Raw genomic sequence first — 16,005 nt, forward strand, 5'->3', positions numbered from 1 at the left:
GATCCAAGCTTCCCTCCAGTATCATTTCACTTCGGGCTGAAAAACTTCTGTCAGCATTGTTTTTTTTTTTTTTTTTTTTTTTTTTTGGAACAAAGTTCTGCTGGAATAAATTTTTAGAGTTAAAAAAATCTCTATTTTACCTTCATTTCTGAAGGATATTTTTGCTGGACATAGTATTCTAGTTTGAGAGTTTTCCATTTCCATTCCACTGTCTTCTGAAATTACCCAAGTTTCTGATGAAAAAACCACAGTGGTGCAAATCACTGCTCCCCTAAATGTAATGTGCTGTTTTTCTCTGGCTGCTATTAAGATTTCCTCTCATCTTTGGTTTATAGCAGTTTGTCTATATAACATAACTAAGTGAAATTCCCTTCATATTCCTGTTTGGGGTTCAATGATTCTGTACGTTTGTATCTTTCACAAAATTTGGAATGTTTCCAAACCATTATTTCTTCAACTATTTGTTCGGTCCCATTTCCCTTCTCTCCTTTTCTGGAGTTCCAATTACATGTGTATTATATCTTCTGGTATTTTCTAACAAGTTTCTGGTGCATTTTTCATTAAAAAATGTCTTTGTTTTCTCTGTTCTGCACATTGGACAATTTGTATCAATGTATCCTCAAATTCACTGACTCTTTCCCCTTTCATTTCTATTCTGTAACTATTAATTTAAGATATTGCGGTTTTCAGTTCTAAAATTTTAATTTGGCTCTTTTTTATATTTTCTCTTTCGCTGTTGAGAAATCTTTTCATTCATTTCACTTGGCTTTTTTCCTTTTACCTAGAGAGCACAATATAAAGGTTGCTTTAAAGTTCTTTTTGGGTAATTCCAACATATGGATCATCTCAGGATTGGCCTCTATTGGTTATCTTTTCCCTTTTCTGATTCTTTGTATGTCAAGAAATTTTATACTGTATTCTAGACATTATGAATATTTTGTTTTAGAGACTCTGAGTGCTGTTATATTTGCAAAAGAGTATTGGTGTTTTTGTTATTAACAGGTAACTAACATGATTACACTGAAGCTGCAAATTCTATCTTACTTGTGGTGAACAGAACCTTGGTTCCATTCTTTGATCCTCAGATTCAAGCTGTTTTGAGTCTCTTCCATGCATGTTGGTTCAGCAATCAGTCAGAGACTTGGGTAGAGTCTGTCCGCAAAATCTGAGCCTTCCCTTCTCTGATACCATCCTTTTTGAGACTCCTTCCCTCACGATCTTGTGGCTGTGGCTGACTCAGGCTCTTATTCTGGTTGTTCAGCCAGAAAGACTGGGGGTTTCTGTCAGTTTAGTTGCCCTGCACCATGACAGGACTGTAGCCTGCCCTTAGGCCAATGCCTTAAACATAGGAAACTCACCCAATGCTGGTGCCTCCTTCCAAGTTTCAATTCCTCTCCAAAATCTGCCAACTTTTGTTCACTTTCCAGACCCTTTAGGTGGTTGTTGTCTGTATTTTATTCAGAGTTTAGAGTTGTTATCTGTATGGTGGTCAGTCTATTAAGACCTCACTCTGTCTGCTGTATCAGGGACAGAACTCGTCAACACAACTTTTTTAAATTTTAAATACTATTTTAAACTTGAAATAAGTTTAGACTTTCAGAAAAGTTGCTATGATAGTACAGAGGGTCCTTGTATACCTCTCACCAGTTTCAGTTTCCTAAAGTTATCCTCTTATATTATCATGGCACACTTGTCAAACTAAGAAACCATTACTGGTACGTTACTATTAACTAAGTTCTTGACTATTCAGATTTTACCAGTTTTTCCATTAATGTCCTTTTTCTGTTCTGGGACCCAAACCAGGATAACACATTGCATTTAGTTATCACATCTCCTTAGTGACTGGTCTATGACAGTTTCTAGGTCTTTTCCTGCTTTGTTTTTTTTGGTTTGTTTTTGTTTTTTGCTGTGATAATCTGGAGGAGTGCTGGTCAGCTTAACCTACAGAATATCCTTCAATCTGGGCTTGTTTGATGTTCATCTCATGCTTGGACTGGGACTATGGGTTTTGACGAGGATAATACAACGGTGACCTGCTCTTCTCATCACATTCTATCGGGGGGCACATGACATCATTAGTCACGTTAACCTTAATCTTTCTGGGTAAGGTACTATACTTTTTGAAGAATACAACATACGTAAAACTTGTTTATACATCTGTACTTCTTCTTATAACAAGTTTCATAAAAACCTCTTAATTAAACACCTCATGTAGTCTTGTCCCTCTCTAGAAATCCCTTCCTTTCACCTGTAACTCCAAGGAGATTAGGCAACGGAAAATGATACTATCTAGAGAAATCTGTCATGGAAAAGAAGATATGCAGACAATGATATACAAACATGTTTCTTCCAAGTAAGTTCTTAAAATCTTGTGGTAGGCCAATAATGCATAATAGAACTTAATGACATGCCTGTTTTTTATTAGAAGATTAACAGCTTGGAAATTTTGAGTTATCTGGCTTTAGGATGATATCTGACATGTCTGGTGGTAGAGGGGAAAGAAGAGACCAAGAGAAAAACGTGTGCATGTGATGAGCCCAATTCTTTAAGTGTAAAACAAATACCGGACGTGAGGGTGCAGCTGTTCGAAATCACTGGTGTGAGGTTTTGTATGCTCACCTGGACCTGAGAAGTGCCAATGTGGCACGTTAGGGTTAAGAGTACAAAGATTCTCTATTTATACATTCTCCATCCCCATCCCAGTCACAGGGTGAGTCTTAGGAAACTAACTTTTACTTCTTGGGTCATGAATTCATTTTTGATTGTCACATCTCTATGCCAAATCAGAACCTGATTGTACAGTTCAGGTACCCCCATTATTTCACAACATTAATTTTATTTCTATCATTAAAAACTATTTCGTTAGAAAATCTGGGAGTATAAAAGTTATTCAAGCTTAACTGGACGATTCTATACAATTTTTCAGTAAAAGTCTATTTCAGTGGGTTGAAAAGATCAAGTCAAAAGCTCACTATGTAAAACAATACCTGAACATGAGCAAAGGGGAGGTTGGAGAGTGTGGTCTCTGCGTGAGCCTCTATTCCTCTCCCCCAGCCCCGAGGTCTTTTAGCAGAGCCCCTCTAAAAATCACTGGTCAAACCAAGATAGAGGACTCCAGTGTTCTCACTATTTACCATTACTCTCCACATATTTTAATAAGAAGCTCTTGGGGAGAAACACAAGGCATACGAGTGTCTTTATTGGGGGCATGTCAAAAGATGACTTCAGAATAAATCAGAATAAAATATTTCCCTTTGAAAAATCAATAGAACAAAATTGGATTAACTTTTTCTTTTTCATCCTAGAAATTACCTAGTTGACTGCATTTAACATGTAAATACAGGAGACGCTATGGTTCTTACCTGAAAGTGGCCACGAAGTTCACTGTGGGCCAGCCCAAGACAAACGATTTCAGGGCATTGGTGTTGCCTTCTCCCACTTCGTCCACACAGCTTGCTGTCCACATGTCACTTAATTTAATTTTATTTTTTATCTTAAAGTTGTTGTTATATCTAGAAAGATAAAAACCACACAGGACTTCTTGTTGTTTTGTTTCCTAAATTTTATGAGAGCTCTTGTACTTGTGACAAGAGGACAGTTTCCACTAATCATAGGCAAAGAGTGTCTTATTCACTGTTTGTGACTTCAGTGCCTACAGCAGGAGACTGTAAGATGGCTGGTTACCTGGGACCCCAAAGGCTCTGGAAACATGTGTTGTATTAGTCCTTATGCCTGCATTTATGGGCAGCAAACGGCCATAAACTATCTATATTTTTTTTCTAAGTTGAGCATTACATTTGGATCAAAAATCTAATTTTAAATTTACTGCTGTACTAAAAAATTAATGCACTGATTATTTATAACTTCCTTACTTCCAAAAAGATTTGAGTGGATGAACAAAAGGTTAAAATACACATTACTTATTAAAATATTTATAAAATTTTCACCTTAAGAGAGAGAGATGCACATAAAAATTATAATCTGGAATTAGAGGACTTTGCAGCATATTTCCAACTGAATGCTTACAAGTTTTTCTAGTCTTTACAAGCAAAGGTTAGTTAAATTTCTTTAAAAAAAATGTTTTTTCTGGGATGCCTGGGTGGCTCAGTCAGTTAGGTGTCTGACTTCAGCTCAGGCATGGTATTGTGGTTCTGGAGTTCAAGTCCAGTGTTGGGCTCTGTGCTGACCGCTCAGAGCCTAGAACCTGCTTTAGATTCTGTCTCCCTCTCTCTATCTAACCCTCTCTCACTCAAGCTCTCTGTCTCTCAAAAGAATAAACATTAAAAAATTAAAAAAAATTTTTTTCTTTTAGAGAGCAAGAGAATGAGCAGGGGAGAGAGGCAGCAGGGGAGACAGAGAGAGAATCGCAAGCAAGCCCCATGCACAGTGCAGAGCCCAACATGGGGCTCAATTCCATGACCCTGGGATCAAGGACAGAGCTGAAGTCAAGAGTTGGATACTCAACCAACTGAACCACTCAGGTGCCCCTAAATTTCCTTTCTTAAAAGTTTGTTCATATCATTTCCCCTTGTATTCTGGCTAAAATTGAAAAACTCTAGCTAAAAACAGACCCTTAACTAACCTGGAAAAAAAAAAAGGCAGGAAGTACTACACTTAAGTGGAGTTAACGCAATTAATATTTATCTCCAAGGACCCAGAAGGTAATCTACTTTAAGTTAGCATTGAAATCGCTTCTTGACAATTTCTACCTAATCTTCCTTAGAACCTAATATTGAAACCACCGTTATCTCTTGACCTAAATTCACAGATTTCATGCTCATAATGGACCTGAGACTTAGTTAGAAGGCACTGGGAAAGATAAAGAGAATGCTTAGGGAAACTTGGACACTTCCTATCACTCAGAGCCATTTGTGGAAACAGAAAAAAACTGACATGAAATCAAAGACACTTCATATGGCAGTATTCCTAAAACTCCTCCATGGAATATTTAAAGCCAAAACTCTTCAGTTGGATTTATGAAATGAAAAAGGATCTTGCAGGAACTACGCATGAAGGATAACCTAGATTCAAAGCTTCATTTATACTTCCTGTGGGGCACACTCACTGTAAGTGTAACAGAAAAGCACCTTGTGCCATAATAGCGTTTTTCTATATTTCATTTCAATATTTTTTTCATCTCGTTGCTACAAATCTTTGGATTAAAAAATTTTTTTTTAACAATTATTTATTTTTGAGAGACAGAGTGCGAGCGGGGGCGGGGCAGAGACAGAGAGGAAGACACAGAATCCAAAGCAGGCTCCAGGCTCTGAGCTGTCAGCACAGAGCCCGACGCAGGGCTTGAACTCACAAACCGTGAGATCATGACCTGAGCCGAAGTCGGACGCTTAAGCAACCGAGCCACCCAGGCAGTCCCCAAAACTTTGGATTTTTAAAAATCAAATAGACACCGAAGATAAAATTTTATTTCCTTTTTTAAAAATATTATTTTTTGAGAGCGACTATTTAGGTAATCTAAAACTGAAAGTACACATGTTTTTCAAAGAAAGGTATGTTTCCGTATCTCTTGTCACACAGTTTGTGTTTTCTAATGCAGGTCTCTCTCTATATCAGATACTTCAGATACCAGGTGGGAGCTGTTCACATTTACGGCCCTGAAGAAAAGTCATTGCGATGATTTTTTTCCCTAAATCAATAAAGTGCCAAGATTACCTACCTTCTGACACAAAAAATAAGTTGCCTAAAAGTGTAAACAATCACTTCCATTCTACTAGCTATTATTTACTGAGAATTTCCCATTTGCCATCCAGTCATTGTGGTAAACACTTTACACATATTATTAGTTTTATCCTCAGTTTACAGATAAGGAAAAGGAGTTATGGAGAGATTTAGCTAAGTAACTTGCCAAAAGTCACACAGCTTAATTAGCATAGCTAGAATCTGAACTTGAGCAGTGTTGACTTCCTAGCTAATTTAATGCTCTTAACTATGTATTTATAAAAAGCCCTGGATGTTGTCAGTCTTATAAAGCATCTGGATGCAAGTATTTTACCATGAAGTTCCCTTCAGCTTTTCTATCTTCAGCCTGTTTTTTATCTCTCTGTACCTCCATGGTTTTCTGATGGGACTGTCACTACAGAGGTGGAGAGGAATCTCATACCCACTCATGTCTGCAAAGATAAATGGAGTAGTTTCAAAATATTTAAAACCTGTGTTAAATAAAATTTTTATATTAAGATGGATAGTTCTGGGGTCATAGTGTGTTTCTTCAAAATTTTCACTCTCAATTTCCAATAGTATTAGACTATTCTAATAAAATTTACAAAGTAACAACCCAAAAAGCAATTCTTTATTTCCACAGTGTAGTCCCTTACTACAAATTTATTAAGATGAGAGATGTATGTCCTTGTTTTTCTATGCTCCAGTCTTTGTACTAGAAGGAATGCCAGGAAACTGCTGAAATACACAGGATTCTAGGGAGATGGCCCTCCAGTCTAAGATGGAGATGTTTTACTAAATACGTTTTGGGGTAGAGAACATGGTATATTCCACAAGAATCTGATGATAATTCTACTGATAATGAATACATGATCAGAACTTTTTTTTCTCATCATCTTTGTGACCTAAATAGAACACATCATTATTTCCCTATTTATATAGGAAATTAATATGAGAAAAGCTATGGCTTAGGAAGGTACAAAGTACCTAGTCACTTCCTTTTAGTAAATTCCAAATGGCTGCTCTATAGTTATTAATGCAATATTAACTTCCTTCTAAATACTTTAAAGTTTTTAAACACTGCCTTAAAAGATGGAAAGCCATAATTCTATCAGAAAAATAGCTTTTTATTTAGCTTTTGAAGGAATATGAAAGTAGTCCCTAAGGTCCCATTCAGTTTTAATACTTGTTCTAATTGAGTATGGAAAAGAACGACGACAAACTCAAGGTAATTTTAGGTAAACATTGTCAACATTCAGCATAAAGTGAATAAAATACCTTAGCCAATAAAAGTACAAAAATTAAAAACCATTTGTATTATTGCATTCACTAAAATCACTTAGTTTCACTAAATAAATATAAATAAATACGGAACAGCTGGTCAACTAGTTACCCCACCTGAACTTATTTCTACAGCATCAACCTAAGGGCTGAAAGCAGTTCCCAAATGGAGCCTGAAGATGAGCTGAAGTAGTATTGAACTTGAGGTAGTGAATTTGTTTACTAAGCACTAAGTAACTCCTATCATTTCAACAAATGAATTGATTGAGGGTATAACCCCATCTTCTGTCACAGGGTAAAAAGTGGCAGAGATCTGGTATTACAGGGGCTGGTTCTTCTTGGTTGCCGTTTATTTCAGGAAAAAGTATTAAGTTCTTATTAAGAAGGATCTGTGACTATATCAAATGTTATCTACGAGAATGACCATATAATGATAAATTGTGGTCAGAATTTCTGCAAGGTGGCAGTATTCACAAACCATGATTATCTTCTCAAATCCTTATGTCCTCTCTATGGCAAGGGTCTTGGGCTCATGCCCCTCGCCCCAAATTAACTTTGATCACTCACACTTTTTAATATCCTCAATAAATGTAGAAAGTACTTAAAATAATCTTTCATGAATTGACTCTCTTAAATAAAAACAGAATTAAATCAACTGTTACTAGATTTTGTCACTTAATAAAAACATTTAGGTAGACACAGACAGGTATCCCAAAAGCAGTAGGTGAAAAAACATGGTGTATATCTTATGCGAGAAAGGGACAATCAAAATAAAAAGTCAGCTATACAAGTAGATGATGGGCACAGATTTGGCAGTATATTTAAAACAGCAATTTTCTAGTGGTAAAGAAACTATATAAAAAATTTTTTCAGCAAAACACTATATAGGTTACATAAAACCACATAATGTCTACATTAGCAATAACCAGAACAGTAAGTGACAGGTAAGAAAACAAGTCTTCTACTCTAAATATTATCATAATTGTTGAGGGAAAAACATCCAAAAAAGGTGAAGGAAAATACTTTCCTTCACAAGAACTGAATACATGCTATAAGTAAATAGTCTCTAAGATCCTAAAGTATAGGAGATGGATTACTGTAGTAGGTTTTTGTTGTCTGCTTATCTCTCTGCAGGCTGAGCACAAAACCATGCACATAATGAGTAAAATGGGGAACAGTACAAAGGGCCACCCACTGGAAATAAGGCCTAGATTAAAATCCCAGTCCACCACAACTCCTGTTACATGACTTTGGGACAAACCCCCGAGTCTCAGTATTCATGACCTAAAACAACTCTTATCTTGCAGGATTGTTAGGAAAATGTAATAAGATCTTTGTGACCCTGTTAGAGTATCGAGCATACAGAACCCATCCAATACATTTTATGTAATGAAACGGCAACTAATGTACATTAAAAAAATGATTTGTTCCTCATTTGACAGCACATAGCTTCGAATGGACCTAATACAGAGGCTTCCATGGACAGACTTTCCTTTCTCTATATTGTTATATTGCTATCTATAACAACAAATCCACTTCCAAAACGACATCTGTAGGCATCACTTGTATTCAAAATATGTTTTAATCTTTGCTGATTTTGAGTTTCATTCCTCTGTCATCATAAAAAATATGTGGTAAGATTTCAACCTTACTAATTTTGTTAAGACCTGAGCTATTGCTGGTCAGGAGGGCTTTTATTTAAAAAAAAGAAACCAAAAAAACAAAACAAACGCAAATGACAAAAAGACAAGTGTCGGTAAGGACATGGAGACACTCCAACCCTTGTGCATTGTTGGTGGGAATGTGAAATAGTGCGGCCACTATGGAAAACAGTATGGAGGTTCCTCAAAAAAAATAAAAGCAGATCCAGAAATCCCACTTCTAGGTATTTATCAAAGAAGTGAAATCAGGATGTTGAAGAAATATTAACACTCATGTTCAGTGCCGCACTATTTACAATAGCCAAGGTGTGGAAAGAGCCTAAATGTCCACTGGTAAATGAATGGATAAAGAAAATGTGGTATATACGTACAATGGAATATTATTCAGCAGACTTTAAAACGAAGGAAATCCTGCAATATGCAACAATGCGCATTAACCTAGCGGACATTGTGCTAATGAAATAAACCAGTCACAGAAGTACAAATACTGTGTGATGCCACTTACAAGAGGTATCTAAAATAGTCAAACCCATAGAATCAGAGTGGAATGTTGGTTGCCAAGGGCTGAGGGGAGAGAGAAAATGAAGAGTTTTGCTAATTAACAAGTATAAAGTTTCAATTATGCAAGATGAATACATTCTAGAGATCTGCTATACAACACTGTGCCTATTAGTTAACAATACTGTCTTGGACACTTAAACATTTGTTAAGAGGATTTCCTGTTAAGTGTTCTTCCCATAATAATGAAAAAATACATTCTGAAGCACATTCCGAAACAGTTTTCTTATCTTTATCCTTGCCTCGAACTTTCAAAAGAAAATATCAATGGTTCACTAAGCATTCTAGCGAGACAGCAGAACACACACTGGTTAAAAGCAGACTCTGGGGGCATCTGGGTGGCTCAGTCGGTTAAGTGTCTGACTCGAAACTCGGGTCTCGATCTCAGGTTTGTGGGTGTGAGCCGTGCATTAGGTTCCATGCCGGATGTGGAGCCTACTTAAAAAAAAAAAAAAAAAAAAAAGCACAGACCTAGGTTCAAATGTGGGCTCAACTAATTACTAACTGTGATGTTGCTGAAGTCACTTAACTTCTCTGAGTATCAATTTCTTCTTCAAAAAGAAAAAAATAGCATCTGCCTGACAGAACAGTTATACAGGTTAAAGTCTCTAGAAAAATCCCTATTATACAATAAGATCCAAATAAATGTGAGGTCTCTATTGTTGTTAGCACCACTCAGACTAAATACACTGCTTTGCAAACTTAGTATTGAGCCTTGTCCATGTCTTCTTTACGACATGGTGTAACTTAGGTGTATGAGTGACAATAGTAGAAAAAACTATTTACTGTTCTCTGGTGACTAAAATCTCGTTAATGTTACTGGATTTACTGAAACACTCTGATCTTTTATTAGGTTCGGTAAACAATGAGAATGGAGGATGAAGCAAGGAGCAACCACCAGGTCGCGGGGGCACTTAGTATTGAGCAGAAAGTCAATTCTTCCGGCTACCTGTGACATACATTCCAAGTATGTGTGTATCCTTCATTTAAGTGCCACTTCCCCACATAAACCCTCACTACGTTTCATCAGGACTACTATAACCTCCTGTCCAGTCTGCTTGCTTCTCTTCTCAGGCCTACCCTCTAACCCGTTACCTATCACAGCCAGAAACAAGATCTTTTTTTTTTTTAATTTTTTTTTTTTTTAACGTTTATTTATTTTTGAGACAGAGAGAGACAGAGCATGAACGGGGGAGGGTCAGAGAGAGAGACACACAGAATCTGAAACAGGCTCCAGGCTCTGAGCTGTCAGCACAGAGCCCGACGCGGGGCTCGAACTCACGGACCACGAGATCATGACCTGAGCCGAAGTCGGACGCTTAACCGACCGAGCCACCCAGGGCCCCCCTTTTTTTTTTTTTTTAAATTAAGTTTATTTATTTTGAGAGAGAGAGGGAGAGAAGGAGGGAGGGAAAGAGGGGGAGAGACAGAGAGAGAGAGAGAATACATCCCAAGCAGGCTCCACACTGCCAGTGTGGAGCCCGACACGGGGCTCCAACTCACAAATCATGACCTGAGCTAAACCGAGAGTCGGGTGCTTAACTGACTGAGCCACCCAGGTTCCCTTTCAGAAACAATAGCTTAAAAATATGAACTCCTCTAACTGAAATCCCTTAGAATAAACCCAAAGTCCTTATCACAGCCTCTGTTGTGGCTGGCCTCCGAGAGGCCGCCAGTGATCCTGGCTTCCTGGCATCCACACCGTCGCACGGGTATCTCCCATGCTGCACTCCCGTGGGTCTGTGTGGCCAACAGCACGTCAGAAATGGCAGCACACCACTTCCAGGATCGGGTTATGAAAGACTGTGGCTTCTAGTTTGGGTGTTCTCTCGCGTGCTTACACTGTGTCCCGCCCTCCTTTGAAGGAAGCGATACCCTGTTACGAGCAGCCCTGTGGAGACACCCACGTGGCCAGAACCTGCAGAGCCTGGCCAACAGCCAGGGAGGAACTGAGGCCTGCCAGCGTCCACACGAGCGAGCGGGGAAGTGGATTCGCCAGCTGCCATCAGGATGTCAGATGATTCTAACCTGGTCAACAGCTTGACTGCGACCTCAAGGGGACTTTGAGCCAGAACCACCAGCCAAGCCCCTCCTCAGTAGGAGAGTGCTACGGATGACGTGAGTCTTCCTGAGTCCTCGATGTGTGCAGGTATAAACTGGTTTTGGGTGACTTGTTACATGGGAGTAGATCATTAATACAGCCCAAGAGGGTCCCGACAACCTGGTCCTCATCGATTTCTCCAGTCTCGGTTCACAGTCTCCTGCCCATTATGCTCAGCTTTCCTTTAGCTCCGACAAGGGGCCAAGCTCTTCCCACCACCTGCTCTTGCGTCTCCCAGAATGCTCCTCCTCCTACCGCCTGAATGGCTGGTTGCTTTTCAGCCCGAGATGATTTTTCCCCCGACTGTACCTACCAACATATATCCTGTATTTTACCTCACCCAGCACCCTATTTTCTTCACAGCACTAACCACAATCTGCAACTCCTCCACATGTTGGAACAAAAGCGCCAAAAACACAGGGACCGTACCTGTCCCATTCTTCACCATATTCCCTGTATGTGTTCAGAACATGGCACTGAGGGGGGCCTAAAATGAACACTTGTTGAATGAATACACAACAACCGAAACTTTTTCTTTGCAAAAATAAAACAAAAAAAACATAAAAGTTACTTCAAATATTAGCTCTGGTAACAGAAGCCAGACATTCTTTACAGTAAGCACTGGACAGAAAGGCTACCCTGTTAGTGGGAATGCAATTGTATAAGGGTAACTGGGAGAGAGCTCACGGTGTACTTACTTGATTTTGGCCACAACAAACAGATCATTGAACAGGAAAAGATGCCGCTCCTGTCTCTGCAGGCCTCTTTTGAGTTCTACCCGGCCATCAATTAGCAAGGTCCTACTGGAGCACACGAACGATGAGAGAAATGTACACGTGTCCACGCTGGCAGAAGGGCTTTCCCTGTCACAGATCAAACACCACAGATCTTTAGTCAAATGATCAAATACAGGATGGAGTTCTATAAAATTATAGCTTCTGGTTGTCAAAATAAATAAATAAATAAAGCTCTCTGTATCTTTTTAATGCCATGACAGTTTCCTAACTGGTCCCTCAGTCTCTCTCTAACACAGTCGTCTTTTACATTTCATTATGAAAAATTTTCAAACATAAAGCAAAGTGTAAGTTGTATAATATACCCCCAACCTAGATTCTACCATGAAAATTTACTGCACCTGCTTTATCATGCATCCATCGAACTACCCATCCTTCTATCTGTTTAATAATCCGTTCCATTTTTGGCCTTTCAGTGTTAACTGAAACACAGCAGTATGTCTCCCCTTAAATACTCCGGCATGGAGGTCACTGACTAGGGTTCAACAGTTACTAACAATTTAAAAAACATGAATGCACAATGAAATGCACAAACCTTAGATGTATATTCACTGAGTTCTGACAAAGGTATTCACCTGTATAGTCTAAACCTTATCAAGATGAGAACATTATCATCACACCAAAATACTTCCTCTTGTACCTTCTCAGATGTTTTATATATTAACTGAAGATGGCTTCTATGAATTGGCTTTTGGGTTGTTCATTTCTTCACTGTAGGCTGAGACCCATCAGCTCAAAAGTCTACTGGCACCAAACTGAAATTTTTATACACTTGATTATTTAAAGAATAGTCCAAACAAGCAGATTCTTAGCCACTTGTAGCTTGCCTGCTTTGCATATGCCACGTAACTACACCCAATATCGGCTAGCCTTGGTAAGATAGAGTCTAATGATTCTAAGACTCTAAGACTTCCCTTCAGAGTTCTCTGACCCAGAGATTCCCTGCTGCACCAGGGACCTGCATCCCTGGACAAGGAATCCCCAGAGACACTCTATGGTCTCCGCCACCTCAGGAGCTCCTTTGCCCTCCTCTCCTTCTGGTTGGTGGTCTTTAGGCCCCAAACCTCAAGACAGTCTCATGTTATGAGGGACTTCCTTTCTGATGCAACCCTGCCCAATGAGATCTTTTTCCTTGTTTAGCCCCTAAGTCTCACAAATTCCTTACAACAGTCTATCCCCACCCCATCACCCTCAAGGCAACCACTATTATGACATTTTTTTTTTCCCCAATGAAGACGAGTTTTGCCTGTTCTGCAATTTCACATGGAGCTACCATATGTACTTCTTTGTGTAAGGTATTTTTTAGTTAGCATACTTTTTTTTACATTAACCAGTAATCTATTGCTTTCATATGGTTGAATAGTATTCCGTGACATAAATATATCAAAGTTTGTTTACCCATTCTCCTATTGACAGACCTGGACTCTTTCCAGTTTTCAGCTATTATATAAATTAAACATTGTCCTGGTCTTTTTGTGACCTATGTTTTAATTTCTTTTGAATAATACCTCAGAATGGAATTGTTGGGCCACAGAGTAGGTAGATGTTTAATTAAACAAATTTTATTATTTAATAAATAATAAATGTTTTTATTTATTTTTGAGAGAGAGAGAGAGAGAGAGCGAGCGTGAGACAGCACGAGCAGGGGAGGGGCAGAGAGAGAGGGAGACACAGAATCCGAAGCAGGCCCCGGGCTCTGAGCTGGCAGCACAGAGCCCGATGTGGGGCTCAAACTCACAAACCGTGAGATCATGACCTGAGCTGAAGTCGGATGCTTAACTGACTGCGCCACCAGGTGCCCCGGTGGATGTTTAATTTTAGAAAAAAGTGCCAGTTTTCCAAAGTGGTCACCCCAATTTTTATTGCCAAGAATATTTCTGGAGAGGTCGGTTGCTCCACAGCCCTGCCAACATGTGGTGTTGTCACTCTTTCAAATTTTGGCCATTCCAGTGGATACATAGTAGCATCTCATTAAGATTTTAATTTGCACTTCTATGGTGACTAATGATGTTGACTCATGTTCTTTTTGGTCATTTGTGCATCTTCATTTGTGAATTATCTTCAAATATTTTGCCTATTTAGAAAAATTGGGTTAGGTATCTTTTTGTGGATGAGTTATAGGAATTTTTTTTACATATCCTGGATAAAAGTCCTTTGTCAGGTATGTTTTGCAAATATTTTTTTTTTCCTTGCCTGCTGCCTGTACGTTTTCTTAATTGCGTTTTTGATGAAGTTTTTAAATTTTGATGAAGTCTAATTTATCATTTTTGAATGGTATTTATTCTTTGTGACCTTTCTAAGAAATCCTCACCTACTCCCAAGTGGTTATAAAAGATATTCTCTAATTTTTTCCACTAAAATCTGTATAATTTTAGTTTTTACTTCTAAATATATGCTCTATGTCAAAATAACTTCTTTATGGTAGAAGGCAGGGGCTAAGGTTCATTTTGCTTTTCTATATGGATACCTTATAATTCAGCACTATGTGCACAAAAGACTCTTCTTCTATGGATTGCTTTGGCACCTTTGTTAAAAATTACATGAGTATAAAGCATGGGTCTATTTCTGGGCTCTCTGTTCTGTTCCACTGATCTATTTGTTAATTTTTATGCCAGAAACACACTGTCTTACTATTTTATCTTTATAGTAAATCATGAAATTAGGTAGTATAACTCTACCAACTTTTTCTGTTTTGAGATTGCTTTGGATAATCTGAGTCCTTTGTCTTTCCATATACCTTTTAGCAAGTATAAACATGAAGAACACAAGAGAGAAAGTCTATTGAGGCTGGGGAAGAAGAACTGAGCTCAGTTTCAAATACACTTTGTTTGAAATTATCAGTGGACTAGATGGCATGGGGAAATGAGGCAGGCAGCTAGCACTCAGAAGAGGGGTCAGAATGAGATGTAGAACTGGTGATCATACAAAGACACGTGCATAAATAATACTATGGGAGTGCTAGAACTGCCTAGGGAAGGAGCACAGTATATGAAAGAAAAGAAAAAAAGGCAGAAACAGTTCCCTGAGAAAAGAGGTGATTTGAGGTGGCGAGGAAAGGAGAATCTGTGAAGGAGATGGAGGCTGGTGAAAAGCAGCAGAGGAAGAAGAATGAAAAGCAGAGGAGGTCTGGGGTGCTGACACTGGTAGAAAGGATAACGGGCTGAAGCTTGAAAAGATGTCTGGGAAAAAAAAATCAGTTGCTCATTAAGACTTTCAAGAAAACAGTTCCAGGAGAAGGGACAGTAAGGTTCTGCAGAACTCAAGTGGCCTGGGGCATGAGGAGCTAAGGAATGAAAAGTAAAGACTTAAAGGCTGGTTCTGGTTATTTGTTAGCAGCTAAACGCTAGAAGGCGACTTTAAGAGGAAAGGCAGGAAGAGTTGAGAAACAATCAGCCCTGAAGGCAGGTGTTATTATCCCTCATTTTACAGATTTGGAAGCTGATGTTCAGGGCAGTTAAAAAACACAGCTGCTAAGTGAAAGGGATTTACAAGTAAGCATGGTTTCAAAACATGTACTTAAAAAAATTCCATGTAGTCTTTCATTCACGTTGACTCATCTCTCATCCACCCATGGTAACTGAGCTCAGCAGTTTAGGACTTAATGGGGGTGGGGGAAGAAGTGGGCTAATCCAAGCTTTTCTGCTAAGTAGTGTAACATGGGGAGTTACGTGGTTGCCTCAGTTTCCTCATCTGTAAAATAAAGTCAGTTGGAGTAAAAGACCCTTAAATTGTTTTTATAATTTGTATATGGGACTAAGTATACAAACCTGTACTCAAAAGGTGGAATTAAGATTACTGATGAGAAGGAAATAGATAATGGATATGGTTAGCAAGCAACCCTAACCTACAGTTTATAAATACAGGGATAAGCATACTTGAGAGTCGCCTCAGGGAAACAAGCTGGAACTCAAATAAAATAAAAACCAAAAAACAG

General features: G+C 38.6%; 1 protein-coding gene across 6 annotated transcripts in view; it reads right to left on the reverse strand.

Annotated features, from left to right (window-relative positions):
• The window catches only part of ARHGAP20 (Rho GTPase activating protein 20), a 127,482-nt gene that overhangs the window by 38,714 nt on the left and 72,763 nt on the right, over positions 1 to 16,005 (reverse strand). For all 6 annotated transcript variants that reach the window (XM_042957409.1, XM_042957411.1, XM_042957413.1 and 3 more), the window contains exons 3-4: positions 11,976 to 12,140; positions 3,363 to 3,512 (exon numbers count right to left, since the gene is read on the reverse strand). In XM_042957409.1, coding sequence (XP_042813343.1) covers positions 3,363 to 3,512; positions 11,976 to 12,140 — 315 coding nt within the window. The remainder of the gene's footprint in view (positions 1 to 3,362; positions 3,513 to 11,975; positions 12,141 to 16,005) is intronic.

This window comes from Panthera tigris, chromosome D1 (genome assembly GCF_018350195.1).
Source record: "Panthera tigris isolate Pti1 chromosome D1, P.tigris_Pti1_mat1.1, whole genome shotgun sequence".
Lineage (NCBI taxonomy): Eukaryota > Metazoa > Chordata > Mammalia > Carnivora > Felidae > Panthera > Panthera tigris.